Genomic DNA, 19,327 nt, shown 5'->3' with positions numbered 1-19,327 from the left:
CACCCCCACAGTTCCGGTCTGTTCAGACTAGTCACCTCTCACAGGAAAGGCACCGGAGCGCTAGGGAACGAGGCCGGCTGTTAATGGGATTGATGCACCTGCCTGCCAACTCCTCATACCCAATGGAGTAACCAGCTCCATGTCCAGCTTCTCCACCCCTCAGCTGCTGGGGCATTTGTCTGAGCAAGGATCAGGCCCCACCTGTTTCCCCTGAACTCCAGGAGACATGCCCCAGATGCGGCTGCTCATCCCAGGGGGTGTGACCCCTTCTCCCACAATTTCCTTGGGCACTGAGAAAGTTTGTGGAAATCTCCCTGAGGCCTCTGCTTCCGGGAGCTGATAGAAAAACTCTAGGTAGCACCGTGTCTATGAACTGTGGGATGGATACCCTGAGGTCCGTGCGGCCACAGGGGGTGACGGGCGCTTTGTGTGTGATCTACTCATCATGTGGTAGATCTGTATGTGTAACCTCATGGTGAGGGAGGACACTGCTACACCGCTGGGACTCCCACTGCCACAGGCCCACACTCCAGTCTGCACCAGAGCAGTTCTCTGGTGGGCCCAGGGTGTAGCAATGACACAGGTTCACTCCATTCCCCTCCAGGCCTGGGCTCCACCCCTCACCTTTCTGTCGATGGATATCAGGATGGAGGGATCCACATGGTGTGTGAATCGGCCGGATGGTATCCAAAGCCCCAAGTGCTGTGGAGAGACCTCAGCGGGCAGCGACTAGCACCAGTGATGGAGAAAATATCCCAGCAGGCTGACCGGCTGTTTGATACTCACACTGCTGCTGTTATAAGAGACGCTTCGAACCAGAACCTGTCCTGCTCTGTCCTCAACCCCCGTCTCGGCCAAGAGAGAACAGCAACGATGCACATAGCAGGTCCAGGGCCAGCCTTTGGGAAAATGGCACCCTGGGTGACCTTGTATTTTGGCACCCTGGCCCCTATGGATGCAGTGACCCCTATTGCCCCGACCCCTGTGGCTGCCCTCCCATTGCCCCTGGCCTTCACGGGCTCTCCTGGCTCCCCACAGCCCCAGGATCCCACTACCTCTTCCCAGTGCTTAATTTGTATTGAACGAGGTTCTGGGGCTCAGAATGTAGCCCTGGCTGGCCAGCCAGAGAGCAGCGGGTGCTGGCTGGGGCACCAGTTCTGACGGCAGTGCCCCCGACAGCAGCAGCGCAGTAATAAGGGAGGCATGGCAGAGGGTGTGTTGCTGCCCTTACTTTGGTTTCTGCATGCTCCAAGACTAGAGTAAGGGAAGGAGGGAACCAGGCAGACGGGGGAGATGGACCCATCTTGTGCTAGTGCTGAGTAGCTGAGAGGTGGTGCTCACTGATCAAACTGAGTGGGATTTCACACTTCTAATCTGAGACGTGTGTGTGTGTGTGAAACTATTTGTAAAATACACAATAACAATACTAATGAAAAACCCCGTCTCCCCAACCCCTCCTGCTCCCCCTTCTCCCCATCCCCCTGTGCCCCTTCTCCCCTAAACCCTTCTGAACCCTTCTCTTATAATCCCTGCCCTTCCCCCCCTTTCCCCAACCTCTGAACCCCATCCTGTGTCCCTAACCCCTGCAGCCCTTCTGCCCAACTCCCTACTGCACCCCTTCTTCCCTATCCCCCTGTACTCCCCTCCTGCACCCCAATCCCTGCACTGTGCCACCTTCTCCCCTAACTCTCTTGCGCCCCTTGTCCCCAACCACCTTCTGAACCCCTTCTCTTCTCCTATTCCACATTCCCTGCTAAACCTTTCTGAACCCCCTCTGCAGCTAAGCCCTGCACTCCCATCCTGCACCCCAACCCCTGCACTGTACCCCTTCACCCCTAACCTCAGCAACACACCTGTGCTCCAACCCCTGCACCCCCTTCTCCCCAGCCCCCTTTTGCATCCCTTCTTTCTTAGCCCCTGCACTCCCTTCCTGCACGCAGGTGGGGAAAGTGACCTGGATGCAAGGGGCAGCTGGCATTGCTGCTCTCTCCCCGCTCCAACTCCTCGCTCGCATTGCTCCTCGTGCCCCCTGGGGGGCTGTGAGGGGGGAGCGAGGAGTAATGTCAGGGCTCTCTGCATCCAAGTCACTTTCCTCCCCTGGGCTGGGTATGGGGAGGGCAAAGAGCAGCAGCTCCTGATGCCCCACAGCACAGCCCAGATGGGGAAAGTGACCTGGATGCAGGGGGCCCTGGCACTGTTCCTTGCTCTGCCCCCTCCCACACAGCCCCCTAGGGGGGCATGGAAGAATGTAGGGGGCACAAGCAGTATCTGTGCATCGCGGCTCCACCACCTTCCTCTGCCAGGAGGAAGCAGGAGAAATCTGGTGCCCCTCACACGGTGCCTCTGGGAGTTTGCTGCGCTCTCGTGCTGGCTGGCAGCGAGCTCCTCTGACAGTGCCCTGGGCAGTCTCCCAGGCGGCCCACCCCTAAGGCCAGACGTGAGCAGGTCCAAGCCCAGCACGGCCAGCGTGCTCGGCCCCAGCAGAACAGAAGCTCTCACAGCAGACGGCCTATCTGCAGTGTAGCCAGGGCCTAGCCAAGTTCAGTGACCAGGCCAAAGCTTGGGCTCCCGTCAGCCTCATGGGAGGAGCCACTTCTCATCTCTCAAAAGCCTGACCAAAGATGCCTGTGAGATCCTCCCAGACCACTGCAGGATGCTGCGGGCTCCCCTCACTCCTGCCACATCCACTCTGTCTGGGTTCAAATCAATGCAACTTTGCCTTGCAGATGTGTTCCTCCCAAGGACCTCTCCCTGCCAGCTGGCTCTGTCGGTGACCCTGGCTGGTGTGGTTTTTCTCACCCTCTTGGCCAGTTACTGCTTCTGGAAGCAGCACAGAGCGAAAGGTAGGGTGGCCGAGGGGAAGGGGTGCTGTGGAACCGGAGCGAGGGTCTCCTGAATTCAGAGAAGGTTGTCGGGGGGCTTCCGTCCCGTGCCAGGAAGAGAGATTTGGGTGACGTCAGTGAGAGGGCCGGCGGGAGAGGGAGTGAGCAATGGCAGAGAGGAGCTGAACTCACCCTGGGGTGGGGATCCTGGATGAGCCACGACTCTGGGTGTGACCTGAGAAGCGCCAGATGTAGAGTCGCTCCTTTGGGTCTCACTGTAGAATAGAAAGAACCTGACCCTAGGTGCTCAGTGAGTGTCGGGATCACTCCGTCTGAAGCAGGAACGAGACCCGGAAAACTGGGCATGAATCTTTATAGTCACTTGTATCACACTCGCACCTGTGAGCACCCCACACACCTATGGGGAGACAGTCCTGGCCCCAATGAGTTTATAATCTAATTAGGGCAGGCACATGAAGAGCAGGGGGAAACTGAGGCACAAAGCAGGGAAAGGACTTGCCCAAGGATACCCTGCAAGTCAGTGGCAGAGCTGGGAATAGAGACCAAGTCTCCCGAGACCCAGCTCCGCAGCTCATCCATTGCCCAAGCTACCTGCTAACGTCCGTGTATCGAACAGGCCTGCTTGCAGGCAACGAGGAGCAGGAGCTATTTATCAAGGTCCCTCCCACATCCAGCAAGACTTATGGGGTTCCCTGGGGATTGGTGAGGCTAGTTAGACTGAAAGGGCACTGACAGCATGTAGGGCTATGGGGGATGGCACCGTCCACCCCCTTAATCTTAGTCCTTGTCTACATCCAAACACGGTGTCGCTGTGACCCCACCAGGATATGGAAAGAAAGCAGCACAGGTTGCTGGTGTGGATGCAGTTATAGCAGGATGAAGGCGCTTACCCCAGTAGAGCTACTGCCATTGGGGAGGGGGAGACGCTATAATGGTATGAGGCACCTTTGTCCCAGTGTAATTGCATCCACACTAGGGGGTTGTACCACTATAACTATCTGGGTAAAACATCACCCCCCCCAACCGCCATAGCTACAAATGCTATCCGTGCACCGGGCCTTAGGAATTACAGCCCAGTGACATTCATGAACAGGAGTGAGATCCCTGTAAACGTGACCCCTCTAGACACTCAGCAAGCTGAACTGAAGAAACAGATACGTGAGTGTCTATTGTTACTACTATCGTTATTATTAATAACAAATTAAAAAACAGGCTTGTGGATGTGACCCACTGGTGAGTGTGTTACAGGCCCGCCTGTGAGCCAATTCGCAGAGCCAGGCTCTCTGGCTGGGGCTGTAACAGCTCCTGTCCTCTGTGGAACGGGACAGGGGGAACCTGTGACCCATGCACCAGTCGATTATGTTCTTTCTCTGTCCCAATCAATACGAACACTGGATAAGCCCCCATGAATGTGATAACTGCCCTTCTGGCCAACACCCTGGGGACTGAAGTGGGAACTTCCGTGTCTGAGTTCCTGCTGATGAGTGTTACGCCCCCAGCACATACCCAGAGAAGTTAGCTGCACGCTTCCAGCAAGTGCATGTGTGCTTGTCACGTAACATGACATAATTGCCTGGAATCCAGAACCCCGACACGGTTGTAGTAAGTTAGATGGAACAAACAGTTAAAGACGACAACACAACATGTCACTGTCCAATATTAAACAGAGTTAGACACCTTGGGGGTTTGGTATCCAGAGACCTCAGCCTGCTTTGTACCATGGCAAACACACCATTACAAATCTTTTAACCTCTCATTAAAAATACAGAAAAGAAGGAAAAACAGGTAAAGCATTTGAAATGTAAAGTCTTGCACAAGACTTTTGTTTTAAGGACATCCCCTGTTCCCTTTGCCTTCAGTGAAAGAGTTTAGAAGGAATCTGCCCCTCCCCAGACCCCGACCATGGCTGAGAGTCTCTTAGACGGTGTTAAAGATGGGAATAAGTGTCCTTTTTGGAGAAAGGAGAAGACGTTAGTAGAGAAGTAGAAGTTTGAACTGGGCAATGACCCATGGCTTGGCTAGGCTATGCCTACCATGAGGAGAGGCAGAGGCAAACCAGCACCATGGAGTTAATCTTATATTTTAAACTTAATGAAGAAAACCCCCCCAAATTTGGCAGGAACAATACTATACTAGAAAGTGTGGAGTGATGATAGACTAGACAGTAACATCAAATACTCACTTAGGAAAATATTAAACTGTAAATCATCATTCACAATAAAAGAAGTTTTTGATTAATATGGGGTGTGACCCCGGGAGGGAGTCAGTTCCTTCTCTCCCTGGCTGCAGAGTTGTCACCCCAGTTGTCCCACCTTTGCCTCTGTCCAGCGTGTGATGCTCCTTTCTTTTGATGCTGGCACCTCTTCCCAACAGAGAGAAAGAAGAGTAGCAAAGAGAGAAAATGCAGCTTCTGTTCTGGTGCTGACTCTCGCTGGCAGCCTCACTGCGGAGAAATGCAACCCAGCCCATAGTTTGATTAGCCACTCTGGAAAAATCACACCAGCGTTGGGCTGTTTGGGGCATAGCTTTTATCTGCCTCTCTGGTCGCAGGATCACAGCAGTGCTGCAAAATACGTTTTTTTTAGCCAGCTAAGCCAGATTCTTCTTATAAAGAAAAAGGAGAGCAACAGGGAAGAGAAGGAAAAAGACACATTGGCTGGGGCAGACATCACATTGCCGGTGGTATTCAGGAGTCAGCCAGAGCTGGTGGAAGTGGCATTGCCTTCTGGGTCCCTCTCTCTGGCCTGGTCTGGTCAAGGCATCTCTCAGGATTAGGCTGAAGAAGACCTGGGGTTCCAGGGGAGGGAGGAGTGGCAGCCATGACAGCAAAGCTCACTCCTCCCCGTTCTTTCAGTCAGACGGAATAGCAGTACCCTGCGTCTGTTCAAACGTATTCCCGCCAAAATCTTTTTGAAGAACCCAAAATGGAGTATGGGGTGGAATAGTCCGTCCGCTCATTCTTTTGTCCACCAATTAGGCCTAATTTCTGACAAATTTTGTTTCACTGATTTCTGATCCCATATTTCTCTTGTTTACCAGGCATGATCTTAACACAGTCTTTGAGTTATAGCAGGAGGGATTTTTGTTTGGATTAATTCAGTCTCACTCCCCTTTTCCCCTCCACATTCACTGTTATACGTTATTGTGACATTTTGTGAGCTTTCACTCCTGTCTCACAGTTGAGCTCATAATTAGGGTAAATTTGCAGGCCCAATTACTACAACACCAAAAACAAAGAGACCCCATATCTGAGGTCAGGGAGGACTTTTCTCCTCTATCAGATTGGCAGAGACCCTGTTTTTTTCTTTTTTGTTTGCTTTTCTCTGCAGCATGGGGCATGGATCCCTTGCAGGTTTAAACTAGTGTAAATGGTGGAGTCTCTGTGACCTGCAATCTTTAAAATCATGATTTGAGGATGTCAGTAACTCAGCCAGCGGTTCTGGGTCTATTACAGGAGTGGGTGGGTGAGGTTCTGTGGCCTGCGTTGTGCAGGAGGTCAGACTACATGATCATGATGGTCCCTTCTGGCCGTAAAGTCTGTGAGTTGAAGGCAGAGGAGCACAACTCTTCCCCTCCTTGTCTAGGCTGGTTCTTTGCACACCGGCTGCTGGAGATGTGGTAAACAGTGAAGTGACAACGTTTGCAGATTATACAAAATTACTCAAGAGAGTTAAATCCAAAGCTCCCTGCAAAGAGTTACAAAGAGATCTCACAAAATGGGCTGAAATTCACAGATGAAATTCAGTATTGATAAATGCAAAGTAATGACATTGGAAAGTATAATCCTAACTACATACAAAATGGTGGAGTTTGTATTAGCTGTTACCACTCAAGAAAGAGGTCTTGGAGTCATTGTGAATAGTTCTCTGAAAACATCCAATTAATGTGCAGATGCACTCAAAAAAGTGAACAGAATGTTAGGAACAACTAGGAAAGGGTAGGTAATAAGACAGAAAATATTACAATGCCACTATATAAATCACTGGTACGCCCACATCTTGAATACTGCGTGCAGTTCTGGTCATCCCATCTCAAAAAAATATATTAGATTGGAAAAAGTACAGAAAAGGTCAACAAAAATTATTAAGGGTATAGAACAGCTTTCATATGAGGAGAGATTAAAAAAACTGGGTCTGTTCAGTTTAGAAAAGAGACGAGTAAGGGGGCATATGATAGAATTCTATAAAAGTGGTTTAGAGACAGTGATTAGGGAAGTGTTATTTACCCTTTCCCAAAACACAAGAACCAGGGGTTACCAGGTAAATGATTAGACAGCAGGTTTAACCCAAACAAAAGGAAGTACTTCTTCGACCAATACAGAGTCAACCTGTGGAACTTGTTGCCATGGGATGTTGTGAAGGCCAAAAATATAACTGGGGTCAAAAAAGAGCTAGATAAGTTCCTGGAGGACAGGTCCATCCGTGGCCAAGATAGTCAGGGATTCAACCCCGTGCTCTGGGAGTCCCTAAACCTCTGACTGCCAGAAGCTGGGACTGGATGGGGATGGGTCACTGGATACTTGACCTGTTCTGTTCATTCCCACTAAAGCCTCTGGCACTGACCCCTGTTGGAAGACAGGACACTGGACTAGCTGGCCCACTGGTCTGGCTGTTCCTATGTTCTTAAGCCCCAGATCACCCACTGACACTTCTCTACAGAGCCCCCCCAGCCTTCAAGCAGGACCAGGAGCCCCTCACACTTAAGACGATAGCTCGTCATCTTAACACAGTCTCCAGTACCCCACAGTCAGCACTGCCTGACGTGAGCCTGTGCGTAATGACAACGGGTTCCAACTGGCTCAGGCCAGATCCTCTGAAAGGTGCAGTTCACCACTGCTAGGGGCTGTAACAACTTGTATTCTCTGTGGATTGACCCACAGGGGACTTTAACTAACATCGCCAGTGGGTTACACAGCTAGTTGCAAAGAATCAAATCTAGTTCAACACGTCCTTGACTCTGTCAGCAGGAAGGAAGATCTCTGCACCTCTCCTCATTTTCTAATCTCTCCGGCTTGCCCTTTCATGAGGTGAGCAGAGTTACATTATTATTATTGGCACCTTAGAGACTAACAAATTTATTAGAGCATAAGCTTTCGTGGACTACAGCCCACTTCTTCGGATGCATCCGAAGAAGTGGGCTGTAGTCCACGAAAGCTTATGCTCTAATAAATTTGTTAGTCTCTAAGGTGCCACAAGTACTCCTGTTTTTCTTTTTGCGGATACAGACTAACACGGCTGCTACTCTGAAACCTGTCATTATTATTATTATTATTATGGGTGATGTTACAATAGAACTGAAGGCCCTGTTGAGCTCGACGGTGCAGAGACACATGGCACAAGGCCTGAAGGGCTAAATAGATAAGACAAAGGGTGGGAGGAAGGAAGTATCATTCTTCTTGGAGTAGTGTCCCTGTGCATGCTCCACTGCAGGTGTATTCGTGTCCCCTACGCCTCAGATCAGAGATTTTAGGAGCCATGTCCGTTCAGCCCCCACAGACGCTGTCCCTGTCTCGTGCCCTGCAGTAGGGCTATAGAGCGTTGCACGGACAAACTGCCCTCAGCTCCTTCTCAACCGCCTTGACCTGAGACGGAGCCTCAGCAGCCTCCGATTTGAGAATGCCTCATCTGTATTTTACTTTCTGTTTCGCGTTATTAGTGTTCATTCATTGCGTTTCAGTCAGTTAGTGTTAATACTCCCCTTCTGCTTCCTTAAAAAAAACAAAAAACAAAAAAACCCCAATAAAATAATCCCCCCTCTTTATTTTGTTATAAGACTAGCGAACTCCCTGTCCTTAGTTCTTTCTTGTCTCCTCCCTCTGGGGAAGTGAAACCTGGACAAGGTACGCCTGGCTCTTCCAGATTTAAGTGTTGCTTCTACTGCCGAGAAGCAATTCCAGGCAGTGATGTACATTCCCACTGCATTCGCTGTCTTGGAGAGTCACACATGCCGTAAAAGTGTACTTTCTGCCTGACATTAAAATCAAGGGCTAGGAATAACCTTGAACTAAAACTATGACTACTAATGATGGAAAGTTCACTTGGATCAGCCTCTGACCCTGGCCCTGGGACCACTCCATACAACAGTCCCCAAAGTGGCCGAATCCATCTACTTCCTCGGCTCAACACTCTATGGCAGCTTTGAAGAGGAAACTTTTGGATTCCTCTCAAAAAGCCACAAAAAAGCAGGCTACACGTCATTGGGTAGAGAATCTACCCCAAAGACATGATCCCCAACAAGATCAACCACCTTGGTACTGACTGATCTACAACTGGATACCCACGAGACGACTGGCTCCTCGGGTACTGGTACCACTAGTAAGCCTAAAAAACCCAAAGGGCACAGGCTATGGGAGTTCGGTACCATGGGGGGGAAAGGGGTGGTAGAGAGAGAACCAGCTCCTCTAGGTCATCTCCGATAGAGTGCTCTAGACCCTCGATACCGAGTACTTCAGCTCTGCAGAAGACCAGAACAACACCACTGGCCATTTATCAGAGTGCAAAAGACTCCCACTACTGTTGCTCTTAGGAAAAGGCAATTTCTTACTGCTTCTCTGTCTGGATCTCCTGATCCACAGGAGAAGAACTTTCAGGAACAGGCAGTGAGATTAGACAAAGGGATTACTCCAGTGACTAACATCTCTTCATCCTCTCCTGATGAAGCTGTTATGCCTCCCCCACCAACTTTGGCAAAAGACTTCAAACCATTTCAAGACTTCAGCAAGAGAGAAGTGGATTCTCTAGTCAAGGTGTTGCAACACAAGCTGCTTCACATCCTACACACTTCATCATCAGCCTGTAGTGTACTCACTATTAACGAGGCATTGCTGGACCCAGCAAAGACTATGTGGCACGGTACATCCCACATGCAAGAGAGCGGATAAAAATACTTTGTTCCCTCTAAAGACTCGGATTTTTTATTTCCCACCCATTCCCAAACTCCTTTGTCATCTATGCTGTAAATGATCGTGGCAGACAGCACTGTTCTAAATCAACACCCTGTGACAAGAACTTAAAACAACTTGAAAATCATATTCTTAGGTGAGCCTGCAATTTAAGATGGCTAATTACCAAGCTCTTATGGCAAAATACAACCATATCAGTTATTCTACATTAAACGCCTTCATTGACCATCTCCCAGCAGTTTCAGGTGATCACTACTGAGGGTCAGGTTCTTGCAAGGACATTGTTGCAGGCCCCTCTCTAAATACCGCTGACACAGCTGCTTGCTTCATCTCAACAGCAGTGGGCATGCAGAGGGCTTCCTGGCTTCACCTTTCTGGCTTTCCAAGGGAAGTCCAGTCTACTGTGGAGGACCTTCCATTGGAAGGATCCAAATCATTTGCAGAGAAAATGGATGAATCCCTCCACATACTAAAAGACTCTAGAGCCACTTTGCATTCACTGAGAATTTATGCACCTGCACAAAAAAGAAGATATAATAAATCACAGATGACACAGAGATCCCGGCCTGATCAATTTTCTCCCCCCCCCCCAGAGCATTATGAACCCCAACAGAAAACACAATGACTACAAAAGCGAAGATCAACTGCTCCACAATGATCAACATCACAGCCATCTGCATCTATGCATGAATTTTGATGTGTTATTTGAGGCCCCGAGTTACCACCCCCATTTTAATTTGCTGCAAAAACCCAAACATCACCACTACTTTGGCAGCGGCCTTACTCTTTTTAATCAAAACTGGGATCAAATGGGTTTTGGAGATCATCTCCACAGGATATTTGATCCATTTTACCGCCCTCACTCCTGCCTACCCCTCCCCCCGACCCTCCTCAGGAACCCTTCTCATGAGTAGCTTTTACATCAGGAAACAAGCTATCTTCTGAACCGAGGTGCTATAGTTCCTACTCAACACAGAGGGAAGGGCTTCAACTCCAAGTACTTCCAGATAAAATAAAATAAATTAAAAAATAAAAATACTGATACTGAAAAACAATAGTGATTGGAGACACGTTCTGGATCTAAGATCACTCGACAGATTTGTAAAGCTACAGCGCTTCAAGAAGGTTACTTTGTCAGCAATAATCCCATCTCTGGACCATGGAAACTGGTTCTCGACCCTTGACCTACAAGATGCTTACTTCCATATCGTGATCCACAGAAGGTTTCTAGTATTCACTCTGAGACAAGACCACTTTCATTGTCTGCACCCAGAGTGTTCTCAAAGGTCCTTTCTATGGTTGTGGTGTTCCTTCGTAAACAAAGAGTGATAATATTCCTGTATCTAGATGATTGCCTGCTCAAGGCATGCTCCTTTGATGATGCTTTGACTCCCCCACAAAAGACTATGGACCTATTCCTCCAACTGGCTCTATAAGTAGACATCCAAAAGACCATATTAACTCCAGTATAACGTCTGGAATTCATAGAGGCCTACCTCGATGGAGCAGAGGCCAAAGCCTTCCTCCCGTTATGCAGGTTCAACACCATAGATAACTTGATCTCTAACGGACAGGCCAACCCTCAGACCTTGGTCAGAAATGGTCTTCAACTACTGGGATGCATGGTGGCAGGCATCTTCGTAATAAATCACGTGAGACTACACATGTACTGACTTCAGTGGTGGTTCAGTACAGGATACATACCAAGCACACACAGCTTAAACAAACTTCTATTGATGCCCTCAACATTCAAAAACTCCCTTGACTTGTGGAAAGAGTCTCACAATGTCTGCTCAGGAGTGCCCTTCACTCAACCACCCCCAATGTTAATAATGACAACAGACGCATACCTATTGGGATGGGGAGCCCAACTGGTCACCCATGCTATTCAAGGCAAATGGTTCCCCTTCGAATCCACATTGCATATGTACTTACTGGAACTCAGAGCAGTCAGGAAAGCTTGTTCACATGTCTTACCACTGATCGGGGCAAGCATATAAAGATTATAGGCAACATTGCATGTATGTTTTACATAAATCACTAGAGAAGAGCAAGCTCACCTTCCCTTTGTACCAAGGCAGTGAAACTCTGGAACTGGTGCAGTCACCACCACATAGAATGGCTTTCGTATGAGGAGAGATTAATAAGACTGAGACTTTTCAGCTTGGAAAAGATACGACTAAGGGGGGATATGATAGAGGTCTATAAAATCATGAGTGGGGTGGAGAAAGTAAATAAGGAAGTGTTATTTACTCCTTCTCATAACACAAGAACAAGGGGCCACCAAATGAAATTAACAGGCAGCAGGTTTAAAACAAACACAAAGTATTTTTTCATGCAATACACTGTCAACCTGTGGAACTCCTTGCCAGAGGGTGTTGTGAAGGCCAATATTATAACGGGGTTCAAAAGGGAGCTACATAGATTCATGGAGGACAGGTCCATCAATGACTATTAGCCAGGACGGGCAGGGATGGTGTCCCTAGCCTCTGTTTGCCCGAAGCTGGGATTGGGTGACAGGGGATGGATCACTTGATGATAACCTGTCTGTTCATTCCCTTTGGGTCACCTGTCATTGGCCACTGTCAGAGGACGGGCTACTGGGCTGGATGGACCTTTGGTCTGACCAATTGTGGCTGCACCCCATGTGCCATGCCGCCCCCTGAGGCCCCGCCCCTGCCCCTTCTCCCTGTGCTCATGCCACCTCTTCTCCCCAAACCCCTGACCTCACACCAACCCTTCCCCCAAACCCAGCATTGTCCCTCCTTCCCCGCAAGACCCCACCTGCTGCTCATGCCTCTCCCCCTTCCCGTCACTTGATCGTACAGATGGCAAAAAGTGGGGGGAGGGCTGACCCCTTGATCCCCCTGTTCCGGCACCCCTGCATCCACTGCTATATTTTATTCCAGTGTCTGATGCTCAGTACTAGACTCGACTCTGAAAGCCCAACCCTCCATTCAGGGCACTGCTGCAGCGTTGCCGAGAGTGGAGCACCCATAGAGACCCACTGAAAGAAGAAGAAAGGGTTACTCACCTTGTGCCGTAACTGTGGTTCTTTGAGATGTGTCCCCCTGTGGGTGCTCCACTACTTGCCCTCCTTCCCCTCTGTTTTGGAGCTCTTACCTATGAGCTCTGTGTAGAGAAGGAACTGGGGGCAGTTTGTCTGCACAGCGCTGTAGTGACCTAATGCATGGGAGGGGGAGAGCGTATGTGTGGGCCGAACAGAAATGGCTGCCTAAAATCTCCGATGAGAGGCGCAGGGGTGTGAATACACAGAGAGTGGAGCAACACACGTCTCGAAGCACTGCAGTTACTGTACAAGGTGAGTAACCCTTTCTTATCCCATTTTCCACTCAGGGAACTGAGGCCCAGAGCGATCAGGGCCCCAGTTCAGCTAGATACAGGTGTAACTTTAAGTGTGTGAATAATCCCATTATTATAAGTCAGTCTCTCGCTGTCAGGCATTTTTTCCAGCCCTCAAATCATTTTCGTGGCTCTTTTCTGCATCCTTTCCAGTGTTTCAATGTCTTTTTTCAAATGAGGTCAGCCAGTTGTTCAGGCAGCCCCACAGCCAGCTGCACCGGCTGCCAGCCACGGCTGGAGTGGCCCAGGGCAGCTGGCCCCCGGGACCATCTGAGCAGCAGCCGGTGGGGCTGGCCCAGAGACTGCCTGAGCAGTGGTCCCTCGGGCGGCCACAGCTGCTGCTGCTCAAAGGCCCCCTGGCAGCTGGTGCCACTGGCCCTGCCCCCTCTCCAGCAGGGCCCCCCCTAAGATTTACTTAGGGGTACTTCTCGTATAAGTCCTGAACTGGTCACAAGCGGTGAATTTTATTGTTTATTGCCCGTGACCTGTCCACAACTTTCTCTAAAAATACCCATGACTAAATCGTAGCCTTGGGCATGGTACAGGGGTGATTGAGTGAGGGTCTAAGGTCTGTGATGTACTGGAGGTCAGACTACGACCCGTCCGGCCTTAAACTCTATGAAGCTATGATTTTCTGCAAAATAGCAGCTCTTTGCTAGTATTAGAAGAGACCATCACCCACTGGAATCTCACCTCTCTCAATCTCTTCTTTCTTTAGACGATCTGCAATCTAATCTGGAGAAAGAGAGAGGTAAGTTCCTGGGACAAGTTCACCAAACTAACAGTAGGAAATGAATAACCTCGTTAATGCGACAGCATGAAACCTCACCTCTTTCTTCCTTTTCTCTTCCAGAGATTCTGCGCTCTGAGCTGGAGAACGAGAGAGGTAAATGTCTGGGCTCTCAGGAGGCTTGAATGATTTTCTCTCACTGTACATAGTCAGACAGACTTTGGCCTCTGTCTCTGCACTGTCTGTTAGGAGAGGCTCTGGGAACCAAACGGCCGGGAGCTCTGACTAATCATGGAACGGGGTAACTGCTCCATAGATAAAGTTGCTGCTCAGTTTCCATCGTAAGCCTGATTTTAGCCCTTCCTCTAAACCAGGGGTGTCAAACTCAATTGCACAGGGGGCCAAAACTCAAAACTCGCGGGCCGAACAGTATAACCATTTATTTAACAGACTAAATATTTATGTTTTTTAACCATTAATATGAACCAAAATACAGGATATCATTCCAAAATAAATACATTTCAACTTAAAATATTTTGCTCTTCATAAAAAAATATCCTGTCAATACAATACATTCAAAATCTGTACATGCTGGAATATTAAAAAATCTGAAAATATAAATAAAAAATTGAATTTAAAGCAAAAGTATAATCATAACAAATCATAACATTCCATTTTCTTGTCCTATTTAGTCAGAGCCTGATACTTGGAGTCTTTTCTTTGCAACAAGTTCGTTTATGTTTGGGGTTAGGTTCTGTGTTGTGAAGATTCTCAGGATCGATTGCAGGTGTTCATCAGTGAGGCGACTCCTGTGTGACGTTTTGTTAATTTTCATCACAGAGAACAGCTGCTCGCACAGATATGTGCTGCCAAACATGGACAGGATTCGAGCCGCATGTTGGCGGAGCTGCGGCATCGCTTCAGGAATGAAGCGAGTGAACTGTGCTGGCCCCGCAGTGTCGTACTTTGCCTTCAGTGTCCCGTTACATTGCAGTTCTATCAGCTCCATCTGCATTTCTACAGGTGCGGTTTCCACATTGACTGCAAATGGGTTGCGAAGCAGCTCGAAGTTACTTTTCTGTGCCTCAAAGTCACTGAAGCGCCGTGCGAACTCAGTGCGCAGCGCGCTGAGTTTTTCAGCAAAGGTGGCATTTGGGAAAACTGTGGCACTTTCTTGGTTCCGTATTACTTGGCAACAGGGAAAGTGAGACAAGTTGCATTGGTGCATTTGTGTCTCCCATAAGCGCAGCTTCACTTGAAATGCCTTCACTGCATCATGCATATCGGTTATTATGTGCTCCCGTCCCTGGAGTTGAAGGTTTAAAGCGCTAAGATGCGACGTTATGTCAGCCAGGAACGCCAACTCACATTTCCACTTTTCATCCCGCAGAACTGTGCAGTCTTTCCCCTTACTGTCCATGAACTGGCAGATTTCCTCTCGCAGCTCAAAGTGTCTTTTGAGAACTTTTCCCCGACTTAGCCACCGGACCTCCGTATGATATGGCATATCGCCAAACTCGCTATCTATTTCCCGCAGAAAAGACTGGAATTGGCGGTGATTTAAACCGTGGGCTCTGATAAAGTTGACGGTTTGTGTTACAGTGTTCATCACATGATCCATTTTTAGGACTTTAGCACTCAGCGATTCCTGGTGTATGATGCAGTGATACACTGTCAACTCACCGGCACAGTTCTCCTCCCGCATCTTTGAGCGCATCCTTCCCACCAGTCCATTTTTTTCACCACACATAGCAGGTGCGCCATCTGTTGTAAGTCCAACGAGTTTTTCCCACGGCAGTTTCATGTCGGTTACACTTTGAAATACATTTCCAAAGATGTCTTCTCCTTTCGTTGTCCCGTGCATCGATTTAATGTCCAGTATTTCCTCTGTTACGCACAAATTGGAATCCACACCACGGATAAATATCGCCAGCTGTGCAGTGTCAGTCGCGTCAGTAGTTTCATCCACGGCAAGGGAGTATGCAACAAAATCTTTTGCTCTTTCAGTCAACTGTGTTTTCAAATCAGTCGCCATCTCACAAACCCGATTAGCAACAGTGTTTCTGCTGAGGCTTACATTTGCAAACGCTCGCGTTTTATCTGGACAAAGGACGTCGCACACTTTCATCATACAATTCTTTACGAATTCCCCCTCGGTAAACGGCCGTCCTGATTTGGCGATCTCTTCGGCCACAATGAAACTTGCTTTCACAGCAGCTTCACTTTGTGATTTTGCTTTGGTGAAAAACGTCTGCTGGGATGTCAAATTCTTCTTCAACTCCTCTACCTTTTGTAGCTTCTGTCCTGCGCTCAGGTTTTTGAATTTGTTCTCATGTTTCGTCTCGTAGTGCCGTCTTAGGTTATACTCCTTCATTACAGCGATATTACTCCCGCAAAGGAGACACACTGGTTTACCTGCAATTTCAGTAAACATATACTCATTCTCCCACCGGCTTTGAAAGCCTCGGTTTTCAGAATCAAGTTTTCTCTTGGCCATTGTTGGGGTCTAGCTTTGATTTGATATTAGCGTTGTATACATCAACAGACCGCGAACTTGAACCGCGGCTTGCCGTTGGCGGCAATTGCACTGCATCATGGGATTTGTAGTGTGTGTTATTGGGGCGTCATATCACAGGGCCATTGAAAACAGATATATAAAACGATTTCGCGGGCCGGATATAATTGTATGGCGGGCCGGATGTGGCCCGCGGGCCTTGAGTTTGACACATGTGCTCTAAACTACACACACAGGGGAGTGTCCATATCCCAAACTGGTGGGTCTGCCTGTGCCAATGTACCTTTTTGCTACTGAATTTGAAGGAATGGCGGGGTGGGGAGATCCTGATGCCCTGGAAAAAGAGGCTCAGCAGAGTCCTAAAGTCTCCAAGCACTCTCTGACTCTTTGAGGCACAAAGTCAATGAGAAGGAGCCAGCTAATGTTGCTGATCCCTGAGTTGAGATCCAGCATCCAGAGCCAAGGTTTAGCGCATTAAACCCTCACTTCCACGTTATCAGGGCCTAGCCCCTCACCAAGCTTCTAGGCACATGGGGAGTGTGGACACTACACCACAGGTGAGCCCAGCTAGGGCAGGGCATGGGAACCCAGCGAGGGAAAGATGTCAAGAAGGGGGGTGTGATCCATGGAGAGATCTATGAGGATGGAGCTCAGGCCAGGAGACCTGGGCAGAAAGAAGCCAGCAGAGAGCACAGTGGAGGGGGCAAAGTGGTCCTTTAAAGGCACATTCCCTAACCCAGGAGCTGTTGTAGAACTGACTGCACACCCATGTCTCTCTGTTTGCAGGGAAATCCCTGGCTGACCTTGGTAAGTGCCATGTGTCCCCTTCCCCCCACCCCCCATATGACACTGTGTCCTACGCCAGCAGTCCGTGCTCCGGGAAGTGCTCACCTCTTGGTGTGTTTGATTTCAGGCTGGAGTAAAGTCAGAAAAAATGCAGGTAAGTGAAGCTGGTATTTTAATGTCAGACCCCCTGCACCACTCTGCTGCCCAGCAGATGCACACATGCCAGAAGTCACAGGGAAAGCAGTGTGGTCAATGAAAATGCCAGATTCGTCACAATGCTCACACTTAACTATGGAGTCACCAGCGCTCCAGTGTAACTGCGATAACTCAGAGTGCTCCTAAGTCTGGGAACTTACCCGCTGTCAGTCCAGGGGGGTAGGCGCTTACAGGAGTTTGTAATTGTGGGTCAGAGTTGGGGTTTTCCTGGACACGTGTGGTGAATTCTCATGTGTTGTGTTGTTGACTTCATGAACTAGAAGGGATCTAGGAAACTGTGTAAATTACCTTAACTGGCTGCGGGTAATTGTCTTAATGCTTTTTGGACTCTGGTGAAATCTCTGTTTTTACGGAGTTGTCAATCAGTAGCCCTTTGGCCAATTCAGTTCAAATTTGGTAGAAAAATTCTACCTCAGACCCAGACCAAATCTACCAAATTTGAGTGTGATATGACTCTGTGGGTGTTAGAATAGAGGGCTCCCAGCTCAGGCGTAGATTGGAGACTCAGTTGCGGTCTTAGCTGTGGAGACGTGGTAGCGGCCCCACAGCACAGATTTTGTGGTAGGTGACTACTGAGTTCTTGTAATGGTTTGAAATGACGTCCGTGTGTGTAACACCTGAGCTCTCTCCTCACTGGGGCCTCTGTAGAGGTTACAGACAGGCCCAATGGGAGCTAGAGGCATCTCCAGCTCTTTCAGGGGAGCTATTTGCCTCTAGTGCCTGGGAGGAGAGCTGCAGTGACAGGCAGAGAAGCAGATTCCCGGGCGATAGAGGCTGGAAATCAGAGAGTGTCCTAGCCAAGACAGAGCTGGGTGGGGGATGGGAAACAGCCCCGATGGGCTGGGCTCTGCCCCTGATGCTCTGCCCCATCTCTGCAGTGAACGTGATTCTGGATCCGGACACGGCTCATCCCAGCCTCGTGGTCTCTGAGAATGGGCGATCTGTGAAATGGAGGGGCCTGCAGCAGGACGTGACTGACAACCCCGAGAGATTTGATAGTGAAACCTGCGTGCTGGGCTTGGAAGGGTTCACCTCGGGGAGACACTCCTGGGAGGTAGACGTCGGGGGTGGGAGGGCCTGGGCTGTGGGGGTGGCCGGAGAGTCTGTCAGGAGGAAGGGCTGGATCAGCTTTGCTCCTGAGGAGAGGATCTGGGCCATGGATCAGTGTGGGAGCCATTACCGGGCTTGCACTTCCCCGGATACCCTCCTGCCCCTGACTTGGAACCCCGGGAAGATCGGGGTGTATCTGGACTATGAGCAGGGCCTAGTATCATTTTAACAGCCTGGTACTGAGGCCCCGATCTTCACTTTCACCTCTTCATTCACTGGGCAGCTCCACCCTTTCTTCTGGGTCTACTCCCCAATCACACTATGTTCCTGAGATATGGCATGTGGGGGGGGGGGGGCATAGCATTACTCACTGTCAGACTTTTTTTGTTCTGTTGTTTTTCTGAAATGGACTAATTTTTCATTTTTTAAATATTTTCCATTTTTTTATTCTTTTCAAAACTTGGAATTTTCCAAAATGAATATTTTCAATTTTGAAAATCCTTCGATTTGACTAAGCTGAGGGCTCAAAATTGGCAAAGCAGAAGAAATCCTGAGTGATGTGTTGTGTAAGATGCTACCTACATAGACTAGAACAGAACTCAAAACACAATACATCATAGGACCCCTCCCCCCAAATAAAAGGTTTAGTTGAAAATTTTGTAATAATGCAAAAAAAAAAAAAATCTCAAGAAAATCCAAATGTTTTCACACACAAAATCTCTTTTTGTAAATTGGCCAAATTTCCTCAAGATATTTTTGAATGAAAACTTTTGTTCAGCTCTGATTAACACCTGTAATTGCATATAATCAATGAAGGTTTCCTGGTTCTTAGTCCTGTAATTTATGAACTGACCATTGATGAATGGAAGGGGTAAGAACATGAGTCAAACCCTGTCCCAAATAGGGTGACCAGATAGCAAGGG

The 19,327-nt window shown here is 48.8% G+C and overlaps 1 protein-coding gene across 1 annotated transcript; it reads left to right on the top strand.

Annotated features, from left to right (window-relative positions):
* Nucleotides 1-492: 492 nt before the first annotated feature.
* On the top strand, nt 493-18,621 carry LOC135979776 (butyrophilin subfamily 2 member A1-like; the record flags this gene model as incomplete). The annotated part of the gene is made up of 8 exons (XM_065579976.1): nt 493-886; nt 2,727-2,843; nt 3,969-4,001; nt 13,826-13,858; nt 13,961-13,993; nt 17,139-17,159; nt 17,266-17,292; nt 18,233-18,621. Coding segments are annotated over exons 1-8 (879 nt in total), but the record flags the coding sequence as incomplete, so codon positions are not given.
* Nucleotides 18,622-19,327: the final 706 nt, after the last annotated feature.

Source organism: Chrysemys picta, unplaced genomic scaffold (assembly GCF_011386835.1).
Source record: "Chrysemys picta bellii isolate R12L10 unplaced genomic scaffold, ASM1138683v2 scaf1211, whole genome shotgun sequence".
In the NCBI taxonomy this organism is placed as follows: domain Eukaryota; kingdom Metazoa; phylum Chordata; order Testudines; family Emydidae; genus Chrysemys; species Chrysemys picta.
The sequence above is the reverse complement of the archived record's forward strand: the minus strand, read 5'-3'. Positions and strand labels throughout refer to the sequence as shown.